Below are 27,004 nucleotides of genomic sequence, written 5' to 3'. Positions count from 1 at the left end.
AGTTTAATTATCCATGATGCTATAATACTTACAATTTCTGCTGCAGCTGTAGTTAGTATTCAATCTCTTGTGTTCATTTTTACTAAGACAGAGGCAGAACTTAAGCAACGGTCGTAATTCATTACTCCTAATTATGAAGACGCAAAAGAAGGCTCTTCATATTCCCAGAATCATGCACAAGAAAAGTTTGATTGTGCCATTGCTATAATATAATAGATCTTAAATGACAAATGTTGAGGACAGTGCAACTAAAATGCAGTTCATTAAAACTAGACAAATTATTATTTGAGTTTTTCATTTGTTTTCAAAGTTTTACTGTATTATCTAGTGGGAGTCTAAGAAAGGGAGGTTCATGGATTTCCATTGTAATAAAATGAATGTTAAATGGATAGCAATGCACAAGGTTTTCAATGAACTGTCCCTGTTCTGAGCTAGAAGTAAACTTGATAAGAAGCAGGATATGTCCTCCCATATCCCTGTTGCAGTATTCATCATCTCTCGGATCTCCAGCCAAGGATAGTCCAATGTCTGGCCACTATACCAAAGCCTGTATTACCTAGGAGCATTGTATGTCAAATGTATGCTTCCCTGCAAATGTAGGGCATAAAGATGATGGATGAATGCTGCCAAACCAGAACTTCATTGACGCCAGTCTAAAAGCCATTATTCTAAGTTGGTATGAGCACCCTTCACTTTGCTGGTTACAATAAACCTAAATCTTGAAGATAAGTATCCTGTTGGGGTTCCTTTAACTTTTTATCCTATTTATCAGTGGGTTACATGTCATCCAAAAAAGGTAAAAGTCAGTGTGGTAGGCAGATTCCTCATAAGGAACGCCACAATAGGTGCCTGTTTTGCTTAGGTGCATCTCATGACCGCATTGTATTCCATCTGTCAGACTTTTGTATCTAAGACTTTATGTAGCCCTCTTTCTTCCCTTTCCATTTATCTCATGAACCAATGTCTCAAGGTGTTAGCCCAAGGTACCACGGCATAATCCACTTGCTTTGAGGTACAGCCGCAGCTCATGATGGCAGCCAAGAAATGTAGGCCTAAGCCTACTGCTGTCCAATCCCCACTATACATCTCTTGAGTTGAATGACAACCCAGAGGAGAGTATGGTAGTGCCATCGGATTCTTCTGCCATGACCTTCTCTGAGGATAGCACAAAACTTGCTTCTTGCACATCCTCTGAGGACTTGCACATGCCCACTGTGAACATTAAGGGTGAACCATGGCTAATTATCTCTGAAGGGCCTAAAGGGATTTCACATATCCTTATTAAGGAAGAGGTACCACGTACCTTGACTGAATTCATGCAGGGGTCCACACCACATTTTGTTAGGGCAGATGTTGCCTTAAAAGGCAAAAGTCTGAACATCTGGTGTTAGCTACCAGAGTTCCACAAAGACAATGGCAATACTTCATTCATTGTTTATTCAGTGCTATGATGGCTTCAGAGCCTTCTCAGCGGGTTTCAGTTCTTGCATTCCCCCTTAGTCCTCTACCCCCCAAAAAGTCAAGGGACCCCAAGTCCTCAGATGAGGATTCTGGCTCTGATGCTGACTCTTTGGCCTACTCCTCTCAGTTGCCTTTTCCTTTATACTATGGGTTGGAGGAGGAGGAATCTGTCAGCCCTGATTTTCCTTTCAAGACATGGTCATGAGCATGATGGAAGATTTCAAATGGGATTACTCCTAGGTATTCTGAGTTGTTACAAACAAAATATGCTAAATCTTCTGCTGTCCATCCTGCATGGGCTACAATATTGACTACTTTCATTTCTACCTTCCTGGTACCAAACTCCGTATGTCCAGCTCCTAAGAAGGCTGACAGGTTCTATAAGGTCTCCCAATTTGTTATGGCAGTAGGTTCTATAAAGTGCTGGATGCCTGCAAGTTCTTATATAAATGCCCTTCATTTGATCCAGGTGTGATTTGTGTGTGTACTGATAAGCCACCTAGGCTCCTTCCTTTGGATAAGGACAGTAGTGCTATGGAGAAGACTGGTAATAATGTATACTCTTCTGCTACTTTAGCCTTTGGACTATAAATTGCCAGACTCATATGACAAGATACATTTTATCTCTTCTTTCCCAGATTGGGAAGATTGTCTCTGATATGCCTGACTCTGAGGGTAAGGCCTCGGCTCTCTCCTTGTTTGGTTCCACTTTTCAGGTAGCCCGCCACTCTGTTAAATGCAACTATGACGCAGTTGTTGCCTCCATTATGGCTGCTACTTCTGGCTTTGCAATGAGGTCCTATTCCTGGCTTTGCCTTCTAGGCTTGTCAGATGCTATTAAAGCAAAACTTCAGGATGCTGCTCTGGATAACTAAAATGTATTTGGCAGTGCTGCGGCAGAGCTTTTTTTAAGACCTTGCAGGATCACTGTAAGGTCATGAAAGATTTGAAGCACATTATTGTTTCTTTCATTCCCAAGTTTAAGAAGAGCTATCATAGTAAGACTGCCTTTTTGCATAGACTGAGTAGACAGTCTTCCAAGGGTAAGGAGGCTTCTCGGCATGTATTTTCTGATAAGACTACTCAAACACCTAGATTCCAAAGGCAGCTCTTTTCTGACAAGTCTGCAGCTATCTTACATTCTGCCCTCCTCTCCACTTGACCAGGTTCCCTTGTTCCTCAGGCTTTCCCTGTCTCTCCCAATTTGTCAACAGATCAACACAGACTCTTGGGTTCTCTCCACTATCCAGCAGGGTTACTCTGTGGCCTGGAAAACCCTTCCTTCCTACTCCAGTATCCCTCAACTTCCTGCAGAACATCACCATCTTCATTTTTAAGGAGTATTGCAGGGTGTGTTGGACCACGGTACCATTCAGCTGGTTCCAAAGACTGAGAGGGATTTAGAGTTTTTTCTAGAATGTTTCTGGTCCCCAGGAAAGAGGAATCCTGGAACCCTGTCCTAGATACTTATTTTCTGAACACTGTTTTTCTCATAGTGCCATCTTTCCAAAGTCTCTATTGCTTCCCCAAGTCTTTATAGTTTCCATGGACATGAAGAATGACTGCTTTCAAATTCCTACCAACTCTCTATTAAGGAAATTTGTTTCTTTTTCTTCCTCTTGTATATCTGCTTTGCCTTTGTTCTTGAAACAGCACCAAAGGTATTTACCGAATACCTAGCTCCAGTAGTCACTTTTTGCAGGCTTCCGGGCATTTAGATATTTCCCTGTCTGGACAACCTCTTGCTTCATGGCCCATCCCAAACCAAGCTAGTGCAGGATCTTCATTTTACCCAACTTCTATTGCACAGCCTGGGGTTCACTGTCAACCTTCATAAGTCAATGCTGACTCAATCTCAGGATCACATTTTTCTAGGCTGCAGGATCCAAACTGTTCCAATACTAGCCTCTCTTCCTGTCAAAAAGGTTTTATCTCTTAGTTATTTTCTTTCCCTGCTTCCCCTGTCCTGTTTTCCAGCCAGGGAGTTTCTCATGGCTCTGGAGTTAATGGCTTCTACCATCCCCATGATTCCCTGGTCAGGGTTCATATGAGGAACTTTCAATGGTATCTAAAATCAGTGTGGCTTCATCACTGCCACCCACTGAACTATGCAGTTCCCCTGCTGCCTTGTCTCAAACTGGAATTTTACTGGTGGGTTCAACAGATATCTCTCAGTCCAGCTGTTCCTTTCTGACCTCCTCAGCCACCCCAGGAACTCTTCATAGACTCCACAGAGCTGGGATGGGAAGCTGCTTCAGGCATCCTGGAGGTTCAAGGCCTTAGCTCGCCTCGAGAGGGCAGATCACATCACCATCAAGGAAATGGTGACACTCATTTTGTCTTTTCAAGCTTTCCACTTGCTCTGGGTGCCAGGTCCCTTAAAGATTTATATAGACAACACCACAGTCATGTGGTACAACAACAAACAAGAGGGCATGAGGTTCTACCTTGTTTGCAGACTAACCCTTCAAGACTTGGAACTAGACTTTAATCTGCAGGTTACTCTACAGACAGTCAATATACCTTCAGAGCGCCATCTTGTGGCAGATTCCCTCAGCAGGTCCAGGACACAGCCTCATGAGTGGGTGCTTCACAGGGATATGTTTCTGGATATGGTTCATTAGTGGGGTATTCCTCAAGTAGATCTCTTTGTATTCCCCTCTGAAAAGGTAAGTTCCCCAGTTCTGTTCCAGGGTTACAACTCCTTTGGCTTGGAAAAGGGCACACCATGTCTTTCTCTTTTAAGGGAATGATCCTGTATGCCTTTCCTCTTCTTTAAAGGGTCTTAAACAAAATCGAGAAAGGCTCTCCAAACATCTAGTTGGTGACTCCCTTTTGGCCCAGACATCACTGTTTCTGGCCTCCGACAATCAGCATGCATTACCTCACTGCGTGGACCATCTCACACAGGACAATGGCTACCTCCTTCAGCCTCACCTGTCCAATCTTCAAATGACACTTGGAGTGATCGGGTTTTGATTCTTTTCTGACACCAATTTTCTGTGGACATGCTTAGGGTCCTGCAGGAGGCCAGGAAACTCAATAGAAGAAAATCATATTTGCCCAAGTGGAAGAGATTTTTTTTTCTGGTTTCTTAAACCTTCACCATATCGAAGACAGTTCCTCCCTTAATATTGAGTCATCAGTGATCTAGGTACCTTCAGCAACTTAGCATCAATTGTCTGTTATCAGAAAAACCCTTTTATCTAGCATGGTTAATTTCCAAAGGTATATCTTCTAGAAGTAAAGAAGTCATGATCTCTGTTAATACCTCCCTCATCCAGTCCATCACACAATACAGCATCCCCTTTGGCATACACATTGCTAAAAATGTCATATAAACTGAAAGGCGTCAAAGGTTTCTGAGCATGAAAACTCATGGCTTAAACTCACTAAGCTACACTCATCCACCTGTAGCCCTTTCAATATATTCTGCCTCATACAGACTCCCTTATTGTGATCTGTACTTGGCCTTCTGAACCTTGACTGAACCCAGCCTGATTGATCCTCTATACCTTTGCAAAACAAATAGCATTGTGAATACTCACAAAGACCTTAACCTCCATTGAAACATAACTAGAGCAAGCTGGCATGATAGATTCCTAGCTCAATAAATCCCCTACCTATGAAATAAACTTTCTTTACATATCAAGCAATGCAACACATTATCCACATTCAAAACTACTCTTGACAATTGGAAGTGTAATTGTAAATTCACCCATGGAATAAATTACATGGTAGTTCTTAGTTAGGGAGCCTAATTCACCCAATTATTCTTGGACTTAGCTGGATAACATTCTCAGTGACCTCTTGGATCTCTTGCCTAACATAACATACGAATCTGTAAACCTGTAATGTTATAAAACCTTGAGGCAAAAATATCAAAAACATTCCTCCTCCATTTCATGCCTTCCTCAATGGAGAAGTCAGAATGTGACCATCTGTGTGCTGAATTTAGTTATATATTACTCATTAAACATACACTCAGTAGGTAAATGGCTTGTTAGACTTAATTTTGTTCCAGTTTTCAAGAAACAGATTTGCATCTTTAAACAACAAATGTTAGAAAATGTGCAAAACTTTTCAGTCCACAATAATTAACTTTAAAGTTGTTCCAACTCTGATATCATTAAGTATTGCAGGAAAGTGGCCCACTGGCTTATGCTTGATTTGCAAATTTAAAGACATCAAACCAATTTAGAAACTGTTATGGGTTGCTGGAAGACAGACCTACACAAGGAGGAACTGATGGTTACTGAAAACCCTTTCCATTGGGGTAGGGAAACCAGGATGTGGGAATTTACCAGTGTGATGGTAACTCCTATCAGAATCTTAAGTAATACTACTATTTAATCATGAAGTGTGTGATATGTTGTTACTATGGCCCATTGCATGCTGAATCCTTTACCATCAACAGGCAGTTGTGGTAGGCATGTATCACTAAAATTCCATCAAGGCTTGCTGAATAATGAAAATGACTATACTATTATTTGCTCTCACCTGCTGAAAGAAACAATGAGTAGATTTATCTTAATTGTCTGAACTGTCAGCTAGTGGGGGGATCTTTGTTTGAATTTTGGGTACGACAGCTACTGCATTTGATAATCAACTGAATGTGCACTGTTTTACTTTGAGATACTGGATTTACAAAAGTCATGTATGTGTTTACCAAACTGGGTATAACTCCATAAATTGGCTATATTTAATGTGTCTCGCACATTTTTAATATGATCATCTTACAGGATATTTATATGAAGTATAAGCACTAAAATGCTGATGTTTTATCAGAAAAATAATTGTGTTAAAGGATATATTCAGAAAGTGCATCATATTACAATCTTAGGTTATAAGATGGGTTCTCAGTGATGGTGTGCTAAAATATAAAGTTAAAATGCTAAAACCCAGAGGGTTTGTAGGCATTTGCCGAAATACTCCTAGACTTCAGTGTAAACTTGGAACTGTACTGAACTTCAATTTTGAGTCCATACTTGAGCTAAGACCTGTGCTAGAATGCAAGAGGATGGGTTTCTGTAGGAAATGTGAGTATGACGGCACATGGAATGCTGGGCCTACTGTTAGAAGTTGAGGGAAATTATCTGAGAATAAATGATTTGTTCTTGTATCATTAAAAAGGTCCTTTTTGCTTTTTTGTTTTGTTGGGCAATAGCTAAAGATATGTGAAGGTGAGCATGAGTCAGCAGCAAAATTAACACTTATCATTGTCCTATCAGAATAATGGAAATAGGGAAATCATCCTATCAGAATAATGGAAATAGGGAAATCATCCTATCAGAATAATGGAAATAGGGAGATCAGGTACATCCTACTGTAATTACAATGTATTACTGTACACTAAACATTATATTCCCCATATGGGAATTTATAAGTTCCAGATGTATGCTGTACTCCTGACCATATACCAGTTTTTGGCCTATATCATATTGGCTGGGAATGGTTTTATAAATCTGTGGTTTATTTATACATTTATCATTTAGTAGGATTGAGTATGTATTGGTTTGTTTGTGGCTAAGTATGTCTTCAGTACTGAGGGAGCAGGTCCTGCAAAGTGACAACAAAAACTGAGTGTATATTTTGAAAGATTGTGTTGACTTTATTGGTAGTACTTGTTTTAAGGGGGCACTATATTGCCCTTAATGTACTTCCAACTGTGAATGAGAAGCATATATTTCAAGTATTTTATAGAATGAATGAACAGTCTGATAGCAACATACAAAAACATCTATGTTGTCTCATTATAGATCTTACTGGAAAGGATGCTGGTATGAAAATAGCTCACTCTGCCACTTTTTATAATGGACCTGCAATTGAAACATACTAATGAGATAAAATCACAATCCCTAGTTTGCCACTTCACAACTTTTTTTTTTTTTTTTTTTTTTTTACAGTAGCTGTAATCTCAAAATCTGCTATTTGCCGCATAACGCTTTAATTGGAGGGAGGGGAGTGTATCATGCTAAGACAGAGGTAGGAAAGAATGAAGGGAAAAATTAGTGGATATCAGGGTAATGTTGGTGAAGAGGCTACTGCTGATCTAAGACAAGAAGATGCCAGGATCAGATAGCATTGCCTCCCAGCGTCATCAGCAATCTCAGGTAATCCAGTGGAGTCCTTAAGAGCTCTTCAGCAGATCACTTGCCAGTACGTCATAGGTGTGGAGTGGAAAGCAGTAAGAATGTTGAATTTTTATTTCATTGTACATTAATTAACTGCAGAAGCACACAGGACACCATGCAAGTATTTCTTTTCCGGGATGACCCAAGTTCACAGTCTGCTCAAGTTTCTTGCTCAGTCTGCAAATGGAGGTGGAAAGAATCAAACCCAGTACCCTTGGCTACAGGAAGCAATTCATTAACAGTTTAGAACCTTAATCTTCTCTGGTAATGGACAGATACTTTTACAAGTTGATGTGTATGTTAATTCGTTTACCAAAATGCTTGACAAATCAATATGAAAATAGTCTGATTTAGAGTAATTATCAAATAATACAAAAAGCAATTAAAGAAAAAAGCAACAAGGTTTGTACAACTTAACATTACATAATCCAATTATGCTCAATGTAAAGTCTACACAAAGAACAAAAAGGTAAATTCAGAAAACAATAAATTCATCAGCTTATAATATTCAGCATGGCATGAGAGTATAATCCTTACTGTACAGAAATGTATTCACATCAGTAACCTTGTAAAACTAATAAAACAAATCTGGAAATCTAAGTCACAACATGCAGTGACTTTTATCCACCACTGGTGAGTGTTTTTCACAGCAGATTGACAAAAAGCAACAAATAGACTCATTAAACCTTCAACTCGGCACTTCACAAAGAATATAGGTTCATAGTTGTATACTAGGATAATGACTTCCAGTTCCTTTATAAGCATAGCTGTGCAAATCCAACACAATTGTGTCCCTATGTATAACCGGCATTTTTTAGGTGGGGGTATGTTGGTTAGGAAGTTTCTAGAGGTGTCTGCGCGTGCATGTGGAGGGCGTGTTTGTTTGGGCATTACTGTCTGCCTGTATCCATCATAGACATGGAGGCGAGACCCAGGGTGAATTTCCAATTTCCCATCTATTTATTAAGGTTATATTTAAATATGGTTGGGAAAAGATTTTGCTTCAAATGGATGGGGAGCCTGTTCTAGAGCATGGAGATCCTCTGAGACACATCTGTCATACTAGCATGTCTTATTTATGTCACAAGCAAAATTGAATTCCTTGAATCTAGTGGTTCTGATGGTGTTGATTTGCCTTGTATGCCAGGCACAGATGGCATCTCAGTAACCTGTAGGAGACAGAGGGGGTTTAATAATCTCCATATAGTCCAATGTGTGCATACACTGGAGTCTCCTGGTAAGCAACCTTTGTGGGCCTTTCATCTGTTGCATATATTTGGTCAATCACATCTCAAAGGGATCCTTATACTTAGTGATGGGTCTGATAAGGGCTGCATAAAGTTGGCACGGACTTCCTTGAACCTGAATGCCATGCCCGTATAAGCTAGGTGACATAAAATTATTTTTTTATTACCTTGGCAACATGCTGGTCAAAGGCCGGATTACTGTCTACATATTTTCCAGATCTTGGACTACTGGGTCAACTCTTAGGGGTGTCTTATCAATTGAGTAATTTGACTGGGTGGCAGTTTTAACAATGTCTTTAGCACCAGTCATGTGTCTGTGTTATTCCCATTGACACCCACATCTTACAAGAGAGTCTGTCTATGATGGCTCTCAATTTGTAGTCATCTGTGAAACTGGTTAGCCAAAGACCCTTGACATTGGCCTTTACCACTGAAAAATAGATACCAAATAGAAGTCCCAGCACGGAGCCCTGAGGTACCCTGCTAGTTATCAGTCTTAGCAGAGGTGCTATCACCAATCCTGATTTCCTGGGTCTTGTCTTTGAGCCAGCTTACAATCCAGCAAGTTGTGTAGGGGTTTATACCCATTTCAGTGAGTTTGTAAACTATATTATTGCATCAAATGCCTTAGCCAGGTCAAGGCAGGCAGAATGCACTGTTTTCCCCTCATCATTTGCCTTGGTAACCTTCTCAAAGAAGTCCACCAGGTTTAATAGGCATTACCTTTCCTTTACAAAGCCAAACTGGGTTGGGTCCAGTATCTTAAGGCTGCCTCTTTCTTTGTTGAAAACATAAACTGTTGGATAGCATGAAACCAAAAGCAACCACCACAGATAACCTGTCATCAGAGTGGCGCACAAATATATTTGCTTCAGTTAGTGACACAACTGAGACAACCTTCACCCATTCAGAAAACCTAAGGCATCATTAGAAGTATGATGGAGCAAAGCTCTGTAAACACAAGTGTCATTTTAAAGCTGGACACAACAAAATGGAGCAAACAATTTGGAAAAATATCAAACAACTATGTTTCTATGAATACTAATGTTCATATTCACCACTTATTGGCATTTCCAAACTTGTCAGTTGTATACATTTTGCAAGGGGTAGTATAAAAATTTGTAGTATAGGCCTGTTTCCTTAATAGTGTTCATAGGCAATAGTAATGAACAGAATTATGAGGAAAAGTCTGATTTTCTAGAGATCAAAAGTCTCTGAGACAACATCCATGATGATGTTTATGGTTGGCAGGTAATATCGGTTATTAACTCAATGTCACACAAGAAATAAACTACAAAACCCGCCCCTGGTAGAATGACGAATGAAGAACTGGAATGCAGAATGGTTGAAGGGTGCTAAAAAAGAATTGATAAGAGTTACAATGTCAGAATAAAGAAGGTAAGTACTGAACTACATAAGCAATAAGAGTTACAATGTTACAATAAGGAAGGTAACTACTGAAGCACATAAGTACTTGATCCAGTACTTTTCAGTTCATTGCTGACATGTGGAGGAATACAGAACAGGAGAAACCTATGCTATGATAATGCAATGATAAGTGCAATAGTTAAGGGTGGGTATGGTTGGACATGGTTGGTTTGTAGATTTGTGTGGGCAGAGGCTAAGGAAGGGCTTGGAAAGACTCACCAAGTAGTCAGAAAGATAGCAGTTAAAGCTCAAAACAAATAAATGCAAACTCTGTACTCAAGCTACAATAACTGGTATGAAATATTAGTTGGTGTGGTGGATATGGATGAGCTTGGAGCTTGCTGACCACAACTCTATAAGCTTTAAATCATAGATTCCTATTTTCCTATGAGAATTACTGTTGCTAGAGCTTCTGTCAGTGCACTGGTACAGATTCAAAATATTTGAGCTTTTCAGTTTTCTGAGCAGTTTTGTCCATGAAATTAGTATACTTAATGTGAGGTGAAACCCCTCCATGAAGGGGTGCAAGAGGCCTTGCCTGTTTTTAAAAAAAAAAAAAAAAAAAAAAAAAAAAGAGAGAAAACAACTTTTTTTCCTCATCCAGTTAAGGCTAAAGCCAGTTTGTTTAATTAAGTTATAACATCAGTCAGACATTATTCCATGATTCATACTAGAGGTGTGTGGAACTCTTACTGTCAATAAAGGAAGGAAATCTGAAGTAATCACCTCACCTATTTCAGCAAGTAGAATTTTGGAGTATAGCCTCCTGGGAATAGACTCTGAAACCAAAGATGTAATTCTCCCTCTCAAATGGGCACCTGTTAGGTCTACCTTGGGTATTTTTATACCATTCAGCAATTTATACAAAATAAAGGTCATTTGACTACTGGTAAGAGTCCAGAAGAATGGCCGTGAAATAGCTGTATAAAATGATTGGGAAAAGATATGACCAGAGGTCAGAAAGGCTAGTTTTTTTGTCTGATGTAGCAGATACTAAAGATGTATACTATGGAAGCGCCAAATCATATAAAGATGTGAAGACATCACAGTAAACACAAAAGACAGAGGTGGGAGACAAGTGGGCACAAGCAGTAGAATATAGGGTCAAACTACACCCAGTTCCTTTGAATGTAGTTTTTCACAGATTGGGTTGTGAACACAAGGGCTGACTACTGGTATGTGTGGTACAGGGGGAATGTATCATGTTGGTAGGTGTTTGGAGGAGTTAGATGTAACTACATTTAAAGGGCAGATTAGATGAGGTAATTTTATTCTACTACAATTAAACACATTTAATGTAATCTTTGCAAGAGCACCTCATAGTAGTTGTAAGTATGTGTCTGCAGTTCATTTGAAGCATACTGTATCACGATGTGCTGCCATAACAGCAGTTTCTACAATTTTACATTACTGTATACCAGCAGACAGGTCGTACAACATAAAAAAGAAAAAACACAGATAGCAGGCTTCACACAGGCAAAATCACATGTAGTTTCTTCACCACTTTATTTGGTACCTCGGCCTTTCGCCTTCAAAGAATAATTACATCCTAGTGCTCCATTCCTTCACACCCCATTCAATACAAATTCATATGTAATTAGTCAATTAATTATTTAAAGGCATATGCATCACTTCAACTATTATTTTAAACACATTCTTATAAATTAGAGCACTTTTGGTCCACACATGGGGGTAATAATGTCAGCTTATTTTATAATGTTTTGGCTCAACCATTTTTTAAAGATGAGGGAAGTTTTAAAGATGATTTAGATAGGTTAGAATGTAGATGTATTATAAACTTTAAAACTTTGTAACCCAGAGGAATGAATATTGATAGTAATCTGACATTATAACTTGTAATTTTGTATGTATTTAATGTGTTAGAATAACATAGTGAAAGTGATGCATATGTTAGTAACCTGTAATTTGAATGCATCTACTTTATAAGAATGTGTTTCAAATGATAGTTGAAGTGATGCATATGCCTTTAAATAATTGATTAATTACATATGAATTTGTATTGAATGGGGTATAAAGGAATGGAGCACTATGATGTAATTATTCTTTGAAGGCGAAAGGCCGAGGTACCAAATAAAGTGGTGAAGAAACTACATGCGATTTTGCCTGTGTGAAGCCTGGTATCTGTGTTTTTCTGTTAAGACTGTGAGCATTTTTATTAGGTCATACATCATCTCTGTAACCCCAGTTGTTGCAGTTGGAAGACTATCTGTACTAACTTCACTACTGATCTTATTTATACTAGACTGGCCAGGGTACCCCACGTCCACCACAGGTCTACCAACATCCTTCCACTCCCTGGACTTGCTCTGGTGTTGCTAGGGTCAGTCATGGATCTTAAGGGTATACTGGGGACTCTGTTGTCTGTGATTGAATCTAATGTTTATTTTTATACGCCCTTCCCACTTTCCCTTTCATTATCCACAACACTCTGGTTGCATCCGAGATCAACTACCCTCTTTGGACCATGCGTCTCCTCATGGAGCATCACTGTCAAGTGGCCTTCTTCCAGGACAGGTATGCCCATATATCCCTGTCACTCCATCAGTCACCTCAGTTACTAATCAAGCCACGGTCAGCTGGGCTGTACTTTGAGCTTTAATCTTCTACACCACTGAAGTGGCTCGAGCTGCTAAAAGTGTTTAAGCATCACTCACTCTTTTTCTGACAAACAGCATCAGTGAAGTGTTGATGTAATGCAAATGCATTCAATAGACTGGACTAATGAGCACTACCATTTCAGAGTACATAATGTGTTCCGGATGCCATTTTTCCTTTCTGAAAATACTTGTTTAGCAATATGATACAGTGCTCTATGAGCATTTTAAAGTGACTGATGATTTTTATTTAATGTTCTTCACTGGTTACTACTTACTAAGGATTATTTATGATCGGACATGACAAAAGGCAAAATAATGCACTGTATTTCCAGTTGCAAAATAAGTAGAGACAATATTACATCCTGAATTACCAACAGTATCATCTGTATTTTTATCCAAGCACAACTGTACAGGTGAAATAAATATATTTAAAAAATATTCCTATTTCACTATGAATGGCTCATTTTAAGTGTGACTGTGTACTACAGGATGTCTATTACAATAATATAATATACATTTTAGGAAATGGAAGCTTTTACCCATACACAGTATTTCAACTCACTTGATGTGGAGTATTGTGACACCATAAAATATTCTCTGCATTGCTTTACTTATACAAAAACAGACAGGCCCAATAGTCATGAGACACAAATGCATGGGAAATAAATACAAATGTTCCTCTAAGATGGGCATATTGGCTTAGTGTTTTAGATATCTCTGTGTATTTGCCTAGTTTAATGAAAGGTTAACTTTATGAATAAAGGGGTGCTTTTACAATTAGAATTTCTGATGTGAGAGAGAGAGAGAGAGAGAGAGAGAGAGAGAGAGAAGAAACTGAATAGCCTATGATTTACGAAGAATGTTCTGCTGCAGGACTAATGAACCAATAACCCAGCGAATCACAAATGCATAGAGCTAGTGATTGTGTCCCCAGCAAAAAAGAATCTGCTTATGTCTGAGGTTAATGAAACTTTACATGAGGTAATTGTCTGCCATTTGCATAAAATACTGCTTCCATGGCTGTTACTACTGTCTGATGGCTTGTCAGCACTCTTGAAGTTCTTGTACCAGTTTAATTTGCATCTATCTTGTATATTGCCTTATTAGCCCCAGAAAGTTAAAACACAGTGTATATACTTTGTGTAATTGTAAATGCTAATACGCTGTAAGTATGTTTTCTTCCTCTTTATCGTTCTTGGTCAGCATTCATTTTAAATCAACCTTAGAATAGACTATTTTCCAAAACTAAAAGTATTAAAAAAGTCAAATAAGAACTTTGTTATGAATCTCATGAGACTGTCGGCTTCTTTGCAGTTCTTCATAAGTTTAAAGCTATTGATGTTTTAATTAAATAAATGTGATTGCTTTCAATGTTTTTCTTCATCTTAGATTTTATTTAATTTTTTTATTTGTATTCACTGTCTGTTTGGAAAGGAATCTGTGTTAACTACATATGTTATAATGCATTTATAGTAAGCAGTAACTTCCCAACCTGAATTGGAGCAGGACATAAATATTTGAACAGCAGAGAAGCCAACTGACGTGAGGTATTACTCTCTGCCTCTTCTCTGACTGTGTGTGCAGTCTTAGAGTTAGTATATGTATTTCAGTGATGTTGGGGTTTGCTCCACATTGGGAGAAGGGGCTTGTCCCTGGAAAATGTCTTTGCCATTTTGGTTTCTAAGGAGTGTTGCTGTTTTAAGTAGTGTTTTTCCATGGTTTTAATTATTTGGGGTCAAATAATCATGTTATAAACCCATTTGAAAGAAAAAACTGCTTTAACAAAGTGGACAAATGCAGAAGGAGCTGTGAAAATATTTTGCAGAAGCACTGTAGGCATTGTAGTTTTTCCTTTTGGTGTGTTACTCTAACAAAAAAAAATAGTAATTATGAAGTGCAGGATATTATCACATGCCATGGAATATGAAGAATGCATGCTAGACACCCACACATGCATAATTTTAGTTTTAGAATGTGGTGACCTAATTAGAATGAAAAAAAAAATACAAAGAAAACAAAGGCACTGTGCCACCAGCTGAATTGCTATTGTTAGGGTTCCTATCACTACTGTCTTCACCTATATACACACTCCTATCATGACATTGGATTCCTAGTGTGAGACAGTAAGCCAATTCCACTGGCATAGAGAAATAAGGCCTTGATTATGACCAAAGTGACCTGTGTTCAGTTCAGGCACTTGTAGCTGGTGAGGGGAGGAAGGGGAATGATGAGAGGTTGCCTGATGACCACCTCTGAGTAGGAGGCTGTGGGGACCTTATGGAGGGCACATGGGTAGGGGATTGATGGTGATGCTGTTGCCATGTCAGTAACCCACTGAGGCAGTGCAGAGAAACAGGCATTTAAGGGGTGCAGTTGGGGATGTTTCCCCTCATAACATTATTGCTTGCTGCCTCTCATGAAATTGTCTCAGAACATCACTGGGAGGTAGGACAAAGAGAAAATGCTGACTGTGAGCAGCTGGATGATGGCTACTCTCGTGTCAGGATACATGGCAACTTGTACTCCTTGAAAGGCTTCTCAAGGGAAAATCAAATTTCTCTGTAGATCATCTGCAACTCATCTACAAGTTTTTTGTGTTTTCAGTCTGAAAGCAATGATTAGTGCTAATTAAAAAAATATATATAGAAAATAAATGACAGTCATGAGATTTCAGTGTGAGGGAGTCAGCAGTAATCCTTGCTATACATGGCAGAGCAGAGTTGGCGCAACCCTTTTACCCCAACAGTTGTGCTATTCGTTAAAATTTACTTAATGTTTCTGTCTTGTGCTCTGTTTTCCCTAGACAGTGCAATGTAGGTGGAACTTGGGTAGCTCTAGCTCTGCCTTAGATACCTTACTGACCGTATACATTGCAATAGCATATCTAAGCTATACATATCACTCTACTGACAAGGTGTTGTCTTGAAGTACAGTAGATAATTTGCTTCCTATACACTGATATCATTACTACACATTTGTATAGTTAGTAACTCAGTGGTGCAACAGGTCATATGATTCATGGCAGTAACCCCCATGTCACAGTAGGTCACATGACTCATGCAGAAAACACCACACTGTAGCAGTTTAGATTTCTGCAGTAGATTACTTATATTCCTGTAAACCCAATACAATGGCAGCTTGTCTGGTTTCTTTTTGGAAAAGTATAACTAATGGATATTTCCTTCATTCTTATCTTCAGCTGCTATGTTACTGTGAATCTGTGGTTTCTGTGTAAGATTACATCTGCTGTTAATAGCTACATTGGTAGAATGTCACATAGTTACTACATTTATATTTCATCCATCCACAGCCCTTTTATCCCATTTTTACACATGGGGTTGGGGTGTTACTTCAACAGTTACAATCTAGAGCCAAAGTACACCTCATATCTCCTATATCATTACATAAACATTTCTCTTGAACAAGCAGTAAACTGTACTTTTTCCTTCCTGTCTCATTTTGGTTATTTTTGCACTAGAAGATAAATGGATTTGACAATGTTTCAAATCATAGCACAGAACCAAGAAAGCATAGAATCCACTGCCAAATAAAGACCACCTGGCCTAAATACTGTTCCCTACCTCCTGACACACTGCTTATCTTTCCGTTACAACCTTACTCAGTACACACTCTACTAGCATTACTTTCCTTCTTATGCTTTCAGCTTTATAATTGCAGGAAAATTAGTTTATAGTTATGTCACCATCTGCATAAAAAGATATGTCCTAATATTAACCCCGATGCTACATCTTCAGTTTCTCATTGTAACGTCTTGTTTGTACACACCTTTGAAAGAAGGTTGGGTAAGTTCATTGATAACCTTGTTTCTCAGAGGAATAATACGTTTTCTTCTACAACTTGCTAGGATCTTATAATTTGTTATGTTAATTGAAGAGGATGCCTGTAACTCACCATAACTTTACTCAGAAATGTTTTCTTAAAGAATGAATATTTTGTAAACTCATTAATGCTTTTGAAACGTGCTACTTAGTACTTCAGTTACACAGTGTAGTCTCTGTACTGTTCTGCTACAAAATAGTGTCTATAAATGCTTTTGAAATTTCTTGGCAGCAAATGAGCACAAACAAAAAGCACAGTTTTATTGATTGTAACCTGCTAGAATGTAGTCCAGTCAAACTCCTATTAACGTTTGAAAGCATTCGTATTGCAACTAAATTGACATTTTGTGCATGTGTAAAACAAGCCTTCACAGAGATAGTCGGTAATAGTATCACATTAATGGCGGCAAAATTACTACTTATATCAAATATTCACACTAAATTAACAGTTGTTAAATCCAAATTTTCAATTACAAAGACAATTTTTTTTCCCTAGACAATAACTCACTATAATATCCTCTGCTGTTCTACGTACATAGGCAAACAGAGCCCGATTATAACACTATGTTTTGAGATATGTGCACGTAGTAAAAGCTCTCACAGCAACACCTGTCTTTTGAGGCAGATTGCTTTATACAAATGATTAATAGTCCTACTGAATTTTAAGCACATACTGATGACAACTTTAAGTAATCAGTCTGTTTGTGGAAGGATGTTAAGAAAACAGCTTGGTGGGAATGTCTTCAGGGACATTCAGCTCTTTTATTTATTTATATATATATATATATATATATATATATATATATATATATATGTGTGTGTGTGTGTGTGTGTGTGTGTATTATATATATATATATATATATATATATATATATATATATATATATATATATATATATATATATACTGATGCATGTCTCTTTCAGGACAGTTAACATTCATACAACTGAGTTTGTCACTTGCTTTCTTCCACTTAGTAATTTTCAGACTTGCTTGACATCAGGACTACTTATTGTACTTCACGTTAGTGCTTGGCAAAGTAGTGAGAGCTCAACTTGCATTCTTTCAGACCCACTCAACACTGTTTTACATGTCAGGTGACAGGTGGAGTGTAAAGAAGAGAGAAAGAGGTTTTCTGGAAAAGGTGAATGCTGCTGCTGATGTTGCAGAACTGAGCGGGCATCCTTTGCACCAGCTTAGCCATCCAGTCTAATCTCGCACATCCTGTTAACCACTGTGGCTGTCCATTAATCGCACCACATAGCTTCAGACCACAGTGCTAACAGAAGGGTCTGGCAGGTTTAACTGTCCCGCTAAATCTGATGGTTGATACTGCTGTAAAATATATAAAAAAAAAGAAATCAGACAAAGTAAATAATCATCTTCTAGATTACATTTAATGTGACAGACATTCATCAGCTATCTGCATTTGTTATCTTTTTGTTGTTCTTTCGTATTCTATATTTAAAAACTAAGAAGCACAAAGTTTGAGGGCTTTGAAAAGAAAGTTTTACATCTTAGTCAAACATCTTACCTCATTTCACTCCAAATTACTAACTTTTTATTTGTTGCTTGTTTTTCTGTGGGGGGAGGGTAAACTTCATCACATCAAATTATACAGTTAAGTGTTAGGACAGAAGATGGTTCAGGGGTTGTACAATTATTTGAACATGTAATATAGGCCAATGCCTTTATTTCCCTTTTCTGGTTCCATGCCCGTAATTGTCCCATATATGTCCCCAATTATCAAAGTGCACTCTACCAAGTCCCTTTTGCTTAAGTTATCTTCTGCCTTCTCTCTGGACACATTGTGGTAGTACACTTTAAAGCCAGTGTATTTATTCTCCTATAGTGAAAATAATGGCATAGACTACTCTCCGGTTGCCAGGATTTACTGTTTCCCCATCTGTAGTACAGTATCCCAGACACACACACTTCTGAGTTGTTAAAGGGTCCTGATTTTGCTTTCCAACAGTTTTTTCATTTTTTTTAGCTATCCACGGATATGTTCATTTGCATGTGTCCAGCAATGCTACATAAATGCTGCTAATGAACTCTAATCTGTTATGATATAATCTACTTTAAGTAATTCAAATTAGGAAAACTGCTGTTATGGTCCTTACCACTTAAAATGGTTTATGGGAAAACAGAACCAGTAATGCAAAGAAAATCCACCTGTCTGTTGAAAGAAGTACAGGTCTTCTAAAAATGTTATGGGAAACTCTCCTGGATTAGGTTTCCAGAAGAACTGTTGAATGGCAGGAAAGTAACGTTTTGCTCAAGCTCAAATATTCTTTTAGGGGATGGCTACTGTCCAAGTCACTGCATTTTACAATGCAGTGGCCAAAGCAGTTATGCTTCTGGCACTGCACTGTACTGGCACCACCATCATAATCCATAGATTACCTGGGGTTGATGAGTATATCATTGCTTCATAATATGTCTTTTAAATAAAATTCCACCTTTATTCAAAACAGAGCTGCTGAATCTGAATAGGTAGGGGTGTTGTGTATGTGAAACCTTTCCTTTAGTGATTTTCACTTGTTTTTTCATACCAAAGCATATAAAATAGCATTTATTGCTTTGCAATTGAAAAGTACATTGTGCAAGTTGTTACCCATGAAACTGTAATTTTATTTATAATTAGCGACATTTCCCTACACTATCAATTTACATTAACGCTGTGGGTAGGCTTTCTAACTCATCTGTAGACACCATGTCTGAAGCCCTTCACAATCTTTTACATTAGTCACTATGGTTCACTTAGACTGCTGTAATCTTCAGCCATGAAAAGTTGGTCTTGTATTATTTTCAAATAGCAAATTTTCCTGTTTAACCATCAAAGAGCTGTCCTGTAATCAGTTTAGATAGTTATCTTGGGAGGTCTACAGGACTTTAACTGAGACCTGTGATGCTTCATATGCAGAGCTGGAATGTAACCACTTTATGCGGGGAGATCTATAAGGAATTACAATGGGAACCATTGTAGATCTTTGCAGCCGTATCCAAATTATTTATATCTTTATGCTGTTCAGTTTTGTTCTGTCCTTGTTGTAGCTGCTTCTGTTAATATTCTAATCCACTGTTTCTGGATTCACGCAGTATTGATCTGTGTTTTTATTCCAGTTTAACTCACCAAATGTGGTATTTATTTAAAGTGAATGTAGTTTGCTTGAAATGTTACTAGCTTTTGAACAATGAATCAGGGACTGACTGATATACTGAAGTTTATTGCAAGCATTGCATATATTGTGGTATTCATGTACATTCACTGATTTTAGTAATGACAAATATCACATTTATTTTATAACTGTTAAATTTTCTTTCATATTACAAATACCACCCCTTATCTGTTAAGAACTGAAAACAAAACAGCTAAGCTGCAATCAGTTTTGTTTCGAACATGGGATCAGTACAGAGCTAACTCTTTTTATTATTCAGTAAATTATTCTGAAAAATGTTCTGGTTTTCTTTCTTAATTTGATTCATTTAATTTTTTTTCACCTTTCCATCACTTGCGTGGCTGTTCCTTCATGGTATCATGAATTCAAATCCAGGCAGCTATATCCTTTTCTGCTCTAAATCACTGACTTGAGTAATCAGTATGTGATGTAACCAGAGAGACCTTCCCCCAGTAAGAAAAGGGAAAGAAAATTTTGTTCAACCTGCATTTAGAATATGTAAATAACCCAACAAGATGTTTCCCTGTGGCTTCTGTGCTAAACAGTGACAAAGTTCTCATGTGGCAATAAATAGTAAACAAGCTAAGCAAACTGGTAGTTATTTAAAAACAATGTTCTCCTCACTTTCCACATCTCTAATGACCCAGGCTAGCAAACTAGTTGAACACAGGGAGTGTTGGCGTTGAATATACCATACTGGATGGTAACCACTGCTAGGACAGTCTTCCCAAAGCCACTGAGTAGCCATTCAAGGGCATAGTCTCATATCACATAGAAAAATAGCTCTTGGATATTCCAGAATATTTTAGCATTCCAATCCTTTCAACCTGTAATCTTGGCTTGTGTTAAAACTTAAGATGCAGGCATACTACTGAATTCTGTATCACCTAACATCACAATTTGCTGCTTTTGTACATTGTGTGAATGGCTGTTTTATTTTCATCTTGCCTGTGATTTTCCTTGTGTGGCTGAAAGATTTATGTGTGCTTAATCAATGTATATCACTAAGTTTCAGTTTAAGTGATATAATGTTGCATTGTATTAATAAATAGAAACGGTCATTTCCATTAACTTATTTTCCAAATTAAATGTACTAGTTACAAATTGTGCATACACACCATTAATTTAATTAAAAATACCATAACTTACAAACAGAAATATACATTTATAAAATGTGGCACATATATAAGCACCCATCTTTTTCTTGACACCTGAACTGAACATCATGGAACATTATACATGGACTGACAACCATTTAAAAAAAAAAACAGAAAAAAAAATCTGACAGTGAATGTCTGCAGTGGTGAACGCAAATAGCACTGCAGTGAAAAAATAAACCAGGATGAACTACAGACAAACTCCTTCCGAGTCCTCATGAGTTAACACTAAGTGCTTATGTACAGTAAATGAGTGACGGACACAGGCTATGGTACTGCATGTCATGATATAGCATCTGGATGGGTGCTTGATTATTGATGGGATGGTAAGATAGAGGAAAAAGAAAGAAAGAGAGGGCAGAATTTGCTTCTTCTCCTTACCGTATCTTTGGAGGACCTACGTCTCTTGAAGCTGGAAGCCAGGGTGGAAGTGATGGACCTAAAGGAACCTTTCTTTTTAGGGTCAGTCTCTGCGCTACCACTTTTTCTATCCTAAAATAAATATATTTATATATGTATAATTATTTTCTAATATGTAGGGTAAATCTGCTGAAATAATCCTGGTTTATCTATTTTTAAGTGCCAGACTATCTACTGGAAATAAAGCAGTAATAGATTACAGATCTGGCTGTGAAAGAGACCAACTTCATCCAGTTCAATAAAGTTTATTCTAAAGCTAGTTCAAGCGCATATTCTGCCTCGCTATGGCACTGAAAGTCTGTCTTAAGAGGATGTTGCAAACAGTGGAGATATTCAGCTTCTTTAGCCAAATAGCTGATGTAACAAGTTACTAATATACTGCATAAACAGTCATATTAATTTGTCTCTCTTTTTAGCTGATTGCAGACTATACATTCTTTATCTGTTATTGCATGCTACATTTTAAACATGCTATGTATTCCATGATGTGGAAATATTAAATTAATTGTTCAGTTGTTTCTACCCTTAACATGACTGAAGTTGAAATCATCCAGTAAATGTAATATTTTAATCCTTAAACATACATTTCCACTTTGTATGTTCTCCTTTGAAGGACTAAGATTTTCAAGTGGAAAATAATGCCTTTAACTGCGATACTGTAGCTTCTCACTATGTGGCATGCCTTTCTGTTTCAGCGTTTTGCACAAAGTGACATGCCTGACATTATGAGATTCTCATCTGAGTGTGAAAGTAAAGCTTTTGAGTAGCAATTGCATTTCTGCACAGGAAGCTGTCATTTACTGTTTGCTGCTGTGCTTGGTCATTGTGATGATTGCAGAGAGAGTACTGACTGTGCAAGAACATAAGAATCTACAAATATGCTTTGTTCAACTTATTACCGATCAGATCACGCCTGTTTGGAATTGTCCCAGTTGGCTGTATTCTTGCAATTTGCAAGTATATACAGTGAACTGTTTTTCTGTTGAAGGGCAAAAGGGGAATACACATGCATAGTTTTATAAAAAAAAATTTAAATTGAGCTATAAGCCTGGGATATTTCTCGAAGACTGTTGCTGCATTATTAAATGTGTGACAAAATATTTTCTGTCTGTGTTTTTAGGTTGTTTAAATATTTGTACTTCTGTATGCAGTAGCTGTTAAGCTGCTTCCTGTAGTTGTGGGTATAGAGTTTGATTCCTTCTGCCTCTATTTGTCTACTGTGTGACTATGAGCAAGTCACTTGACGAGACAGTGCTTCATGTTACCTCTGAAAGTAAACATTTCTCTGGTGGGATTGCCCAGTAAACAAATGTATAAATATATTCTCTGTAACTGGTCAGAATCCCACATGTGTCTGTTATCAATATGATTTTAATTTGTGTGGATAAATTGGTCCTATCAAGAACAAAGTCTATATTTCTCATGTTAAATATTTACAATTTTTAGCTAGTACTCTGGCAATAAAATGTATCAAACCTTGGTAGGACCAGAGGTAAAGTATGCTGCTTGTAAGAAGGTGTAGCCTCTCCTGAGAGTAGTGATGTCTCACTAAAATAATAATGGTCATAATGCTTTTAACATGCCAGTAAAATAAGTTGCACGTAAAAAAGAGGCTGAAATATTTGAAACGTGTTTGGTCCCAAGGAAGGGTTTGTGTACTCTGAAAACTTGTTTGGTTTATACGTTTGTTTATCCATAAAAATGACGTAGTAGTTTTCATTTTGATGTAATAACAGAATTTATATTTCTTTTAACTGTGCATCTGTCTAAGGTGCCTTTAAAGGTTTAAACTAAAGCTAAAAAGCTGCCAGTGTTTTAGGACGGAAACTTCTTGTCTGAATCATCCTACCTTCAGGGACTATCAGCAGATTAGTATGCTGTTAACATTATTAACATGAAATACATTTCTGAGTTGTAAATTCTTTTCTTTATAAATTCTATATGACCTACAGTTCTGCTATACACATGTTTATTCAACAAACCACAAAGTTAAGTATGTCATAATGGATGCCCCTTTCCCTGTTTATGCATGTTACTGTTTGTCGCTGTTAATTCTCACGTCATAGAATATCATTAACGAACAAACATGCATCTGTACCCCATCTGTTACTGGACTATCTTGTACAATTTGTTGATACAGCCTATACGTAGAGAAATGCACAAATGAGCTTTGATCCATTGAATATTTTCAACTGCAGATGGCATTTAAATAATTATATATATAACACTTGTTTTTTGGAGAACTTTCTCTAACTCCCACACTCATATTTTTAGGCTCATTACTTCATCTTCCAGGTGTATGTATATCTAATTTGTGCTATTTCACCTTCTTAAAGTATTTGTTTTCAGACCTTTAAATATTTGATATTTGCTTTTTCTGTTAGTGGATTTTTTTTGTATTATGTTCCTGTTTATTTCAGTTTTCAGTGTGTGTTAAATTTATTTTTTACTTGAGTTGTTTTTTGGAACAGGTTTTGACAGGCTTATGCAAGATCGAATTTACATTATTTACCAGTTATTCTTCTGATTTTTTTTAATAAAATGCACCCTGTGCAAAATATTTCACTGTGCACTTAGAATAAACACATTGTCTGATGCATGACAAAGTAGAGTATACAAATGTAACGCAGTCATATGGGTCTCTTATTTTTCTGTATGTGTGTTAAGCATGCCACAGACAGTACTCAGCAATCTGCATGAATTAATATGCCTGACACTATGCTCTCCTAAGTGGTCATGCTGATAAATCTGCCTGAATCTGTATTTCTGGTAACAAAGAAGTCCATTCAAATTCATGAGCAGGGCTGCATTTGAAGAAAAAAGGAAATTTGATGAATATTCTGATCACATGAATTCACAATTCAATGGTGCAGAAATGCAATCTCACACTTTTAACATAATAGAAAAAAGCTAAGTAAGCCAAGCAATTGTTTTATGATGTCATAATGAAGCTGCTGTGAACTAATAAAGAATGATAACTAAAAATCAGGTACAAAGTGTTCATGATATACTTCTAGGGAGGAAAAGCATACATTTATCCCACAGGTTCTAAGACCATGTGTATGTGATTAATTGTATTTGCACACAAGCGCATACAGAAGCTAAAGCAGGATGAATGGAATGAAATGACTTCACCATCATGTCGTTTAGTTCTAAATTTACCATATTCTAAGACTTATCCCAAAATCACAACAATTTAACTTAAGACTTTGAAACTTAGCCAATTGGTAATACACTGTTATTATGTAGAACATTGTTTTGTAGTGATATGCATGATGTCGTTATCAAAATAATACATTAGCTCAGTGAGAAAGACAAAATGACAATTTAAACACCTCTGCTTCCTGAGAGAGAGATACACATTATCTGAGGATTATAAAGCAGAAGATGGCAGTGCCTGTGCTGTTCCTAATGGGAATACATAAATGAGTGCGTAAGTGTGCGTGCTTTTACCGGTATGTATATAAGTAACTATATAAAAACACAATGCACCCATGACTACAAGATGACTCCCAGTTCATCTTTTCTTAATGTGTCTAGGATTACTCTGATGTGTAAAAGGAAGCTAGAGTTTGTCAAAGACTCATAATGACATTGTGATTACATGCTGATTCTGGACAGACTGCACTGTAGTCAGGAAGAGAACCATGTGTGCACATGCATGCTCATGTGCTGGAGTATTTAGTGTATACACACACACACATTTATGGTAAAATATTGAAAGCACATTTGAGTGGATGCTCATCTTTATAGTGTTTGTAAGTAGAAGTGTGTAGGAAAATGAATGTTTGACTGAAAAGGTTATAGTGGTTGGGGTTTATATGTGCGAGTGTCCACAAATTAGGATAAGGGAACACGTTTACTGATTTGTATGTTTGGTAGTGTTTGTGTCCTTTTATCTTGAGTGATGGTATTGTTACGAAAGGATTTTTAGCAAAGTAATGTCTGGGATAAGATTAGGAGCCCAGGCATGGTTCGGGTTAGCACATATGCATAAGGTGGGTAGGGGGATCCTGTCCTTAATCTTAACCATATACATTACTAAAACTCTTTCCTTAACAGTATAGCAGTGCTGAGAACATTTTTATCTATGTTTTTGAGTCAGAGTGTATGATATTGCATATTTTTAGTTGGACAGAACTATTATTTTGTGATTCAGTATGAGTTAATGTTTTGTGCTTTGAATTTTTTTTTTTGGATATTTTGAAGTAAAATATTCTGAGTTTTAGTTTAGTGATTTCAGTTTCATGATATAATTATCTGTAAATAAGGCTATACTGCAGCTTGCTAAAACATTGCTGTTCTTTCTCTTTTCAGTTCGCTAGCAATCCTCTCAACCTCTTAACATAACAATTCTCAACAAACCCAGAAATAATGGGGGAGCAAAATCTTAAAATCAAGGACAGGTCTTAAAATATTACTTTTATTAACTTAGTTGCTAGGTTTTGCATTAGTGTGTATGAAACTAAAATTTCTATAATTACATAGTGACTTTAATCCACAGGGATTTGTTAGAAAACTACCAATTTTATGAGGAACAGAACAAACATTATGAGACAAATATCTGGCCATTCTGTAGAATTGAGAGATATGACTAAATGTGGAAAGAAGAACCAAATAAATTAATTTCTGCTACGTTTACATATATGTATAGTGTTATTTAAGACACAGGAGCCAAAATAAGATGAAATTGGATGGGATAGGGCAATATATAAAATTTCTTTAAAAGAACAGCTCTGGTGGTAATGGGAAAGTGTGATCAAGGGACACTTTAGTGACTTTTGCGACATAGATGTGGGTGTCAGAAGCCCTGAATGTTTTCACTCTGGGGTGTAGCTGTGCGAAATCTGTATTTATACAACCTGCATGTGCAGCTCAGACTCAAAAAGCAGAGGGCATTCAGTCAGTTGAACCAGTTTCAGTCCAAGAAAACTATCAAACTCCTATAAGAAAGAAAGACACATGCTGGTTCAGTAACTGAATGGCAAAACAAAACCAGATGCATTTACTTTTCTTTAATTAAATGCATAGATCTCTGGAGATAAGATGATATCCCTTGGACAAAGCTATGACTCAAAATGACACAAACCATTGTTCAGGTGAGCAGAGATGATGTTGTAATTTCACCTTGCCAGGGCTGTGTAGCAGCCCACAATGGTTTGCACAATAAACTAGAAGAAATGTACACTGCTTGCATTATGAAGTCAGGCAGTTTAACTTTATTAACAGCATAGTGGTTCCTGCATGAGACTCTCCCCACACAGGGACAGAATGCTCAAAATCACATACATTATAGCTATCATGTGCCCGTGTGAAGCTCTGCATGGTTTTCCTTTACTTATTCATTTATTCTTGCGATCAATATAAAATCGAAGGCAGATATTTCATTATGACAAGAACTATTCCAACCTGCAGACAGCGTAGCTGACTAAAACAATGTTCATATTAGTAGCAGAATTGTGAGAAAAGAAGCATTTTACAATATACATCTGCATCATTGAGGTACATATTCCTCCAA

At 37.3% G+C, this 27,004-nt stretch overlaps 1 protein-coding gene across 1 annotated transcript in view; it reads right to left on the bottom strand.

The window, feature by feature from the left end:
• Positions 1 to 17,625: 17,625 nt before the first annotated feature.
• Positions 17,626 to 27,004, bottom strand: part of LOC122790835 (glutamate receptor ionotropic, NMDA 1-like) — a 61,416-nt gene continuing 52,037 nt past the window's right edge. The window contains exon 3 of the mRNA XM_044058474.1: positions 17,626 to 18,062. Within this exon, the coding sequence (XP_043914409.1) occupies positions 17,994 to 18,062 (69 nt within the window). The 3' untranslated portion in view covers positions 17,626 to 17,993. The remainder of the gene's footprint in view (positions 18,063 to 27,004) is intronic.

The sequence above is a fragment of the Protopterus annectens genome, chromosome 16.part0 (assembly GCF_019279795.1).
Source record: "Protopterus annectens isolate FY-2018-M chromosome 16.part0, PAN1.0, whole genome shotgun sequence".
NCBI lineage: Eukaryota > Metazoa > Chordata > Ceratodontiformes > Protopteridae > Protopterus > Protopterus annectens.
The sequence above is the reverse complement of the archived record's forward strand: the minus strand, read 5'-3'. Positions and strand labels throughout refer to the sequence as shown.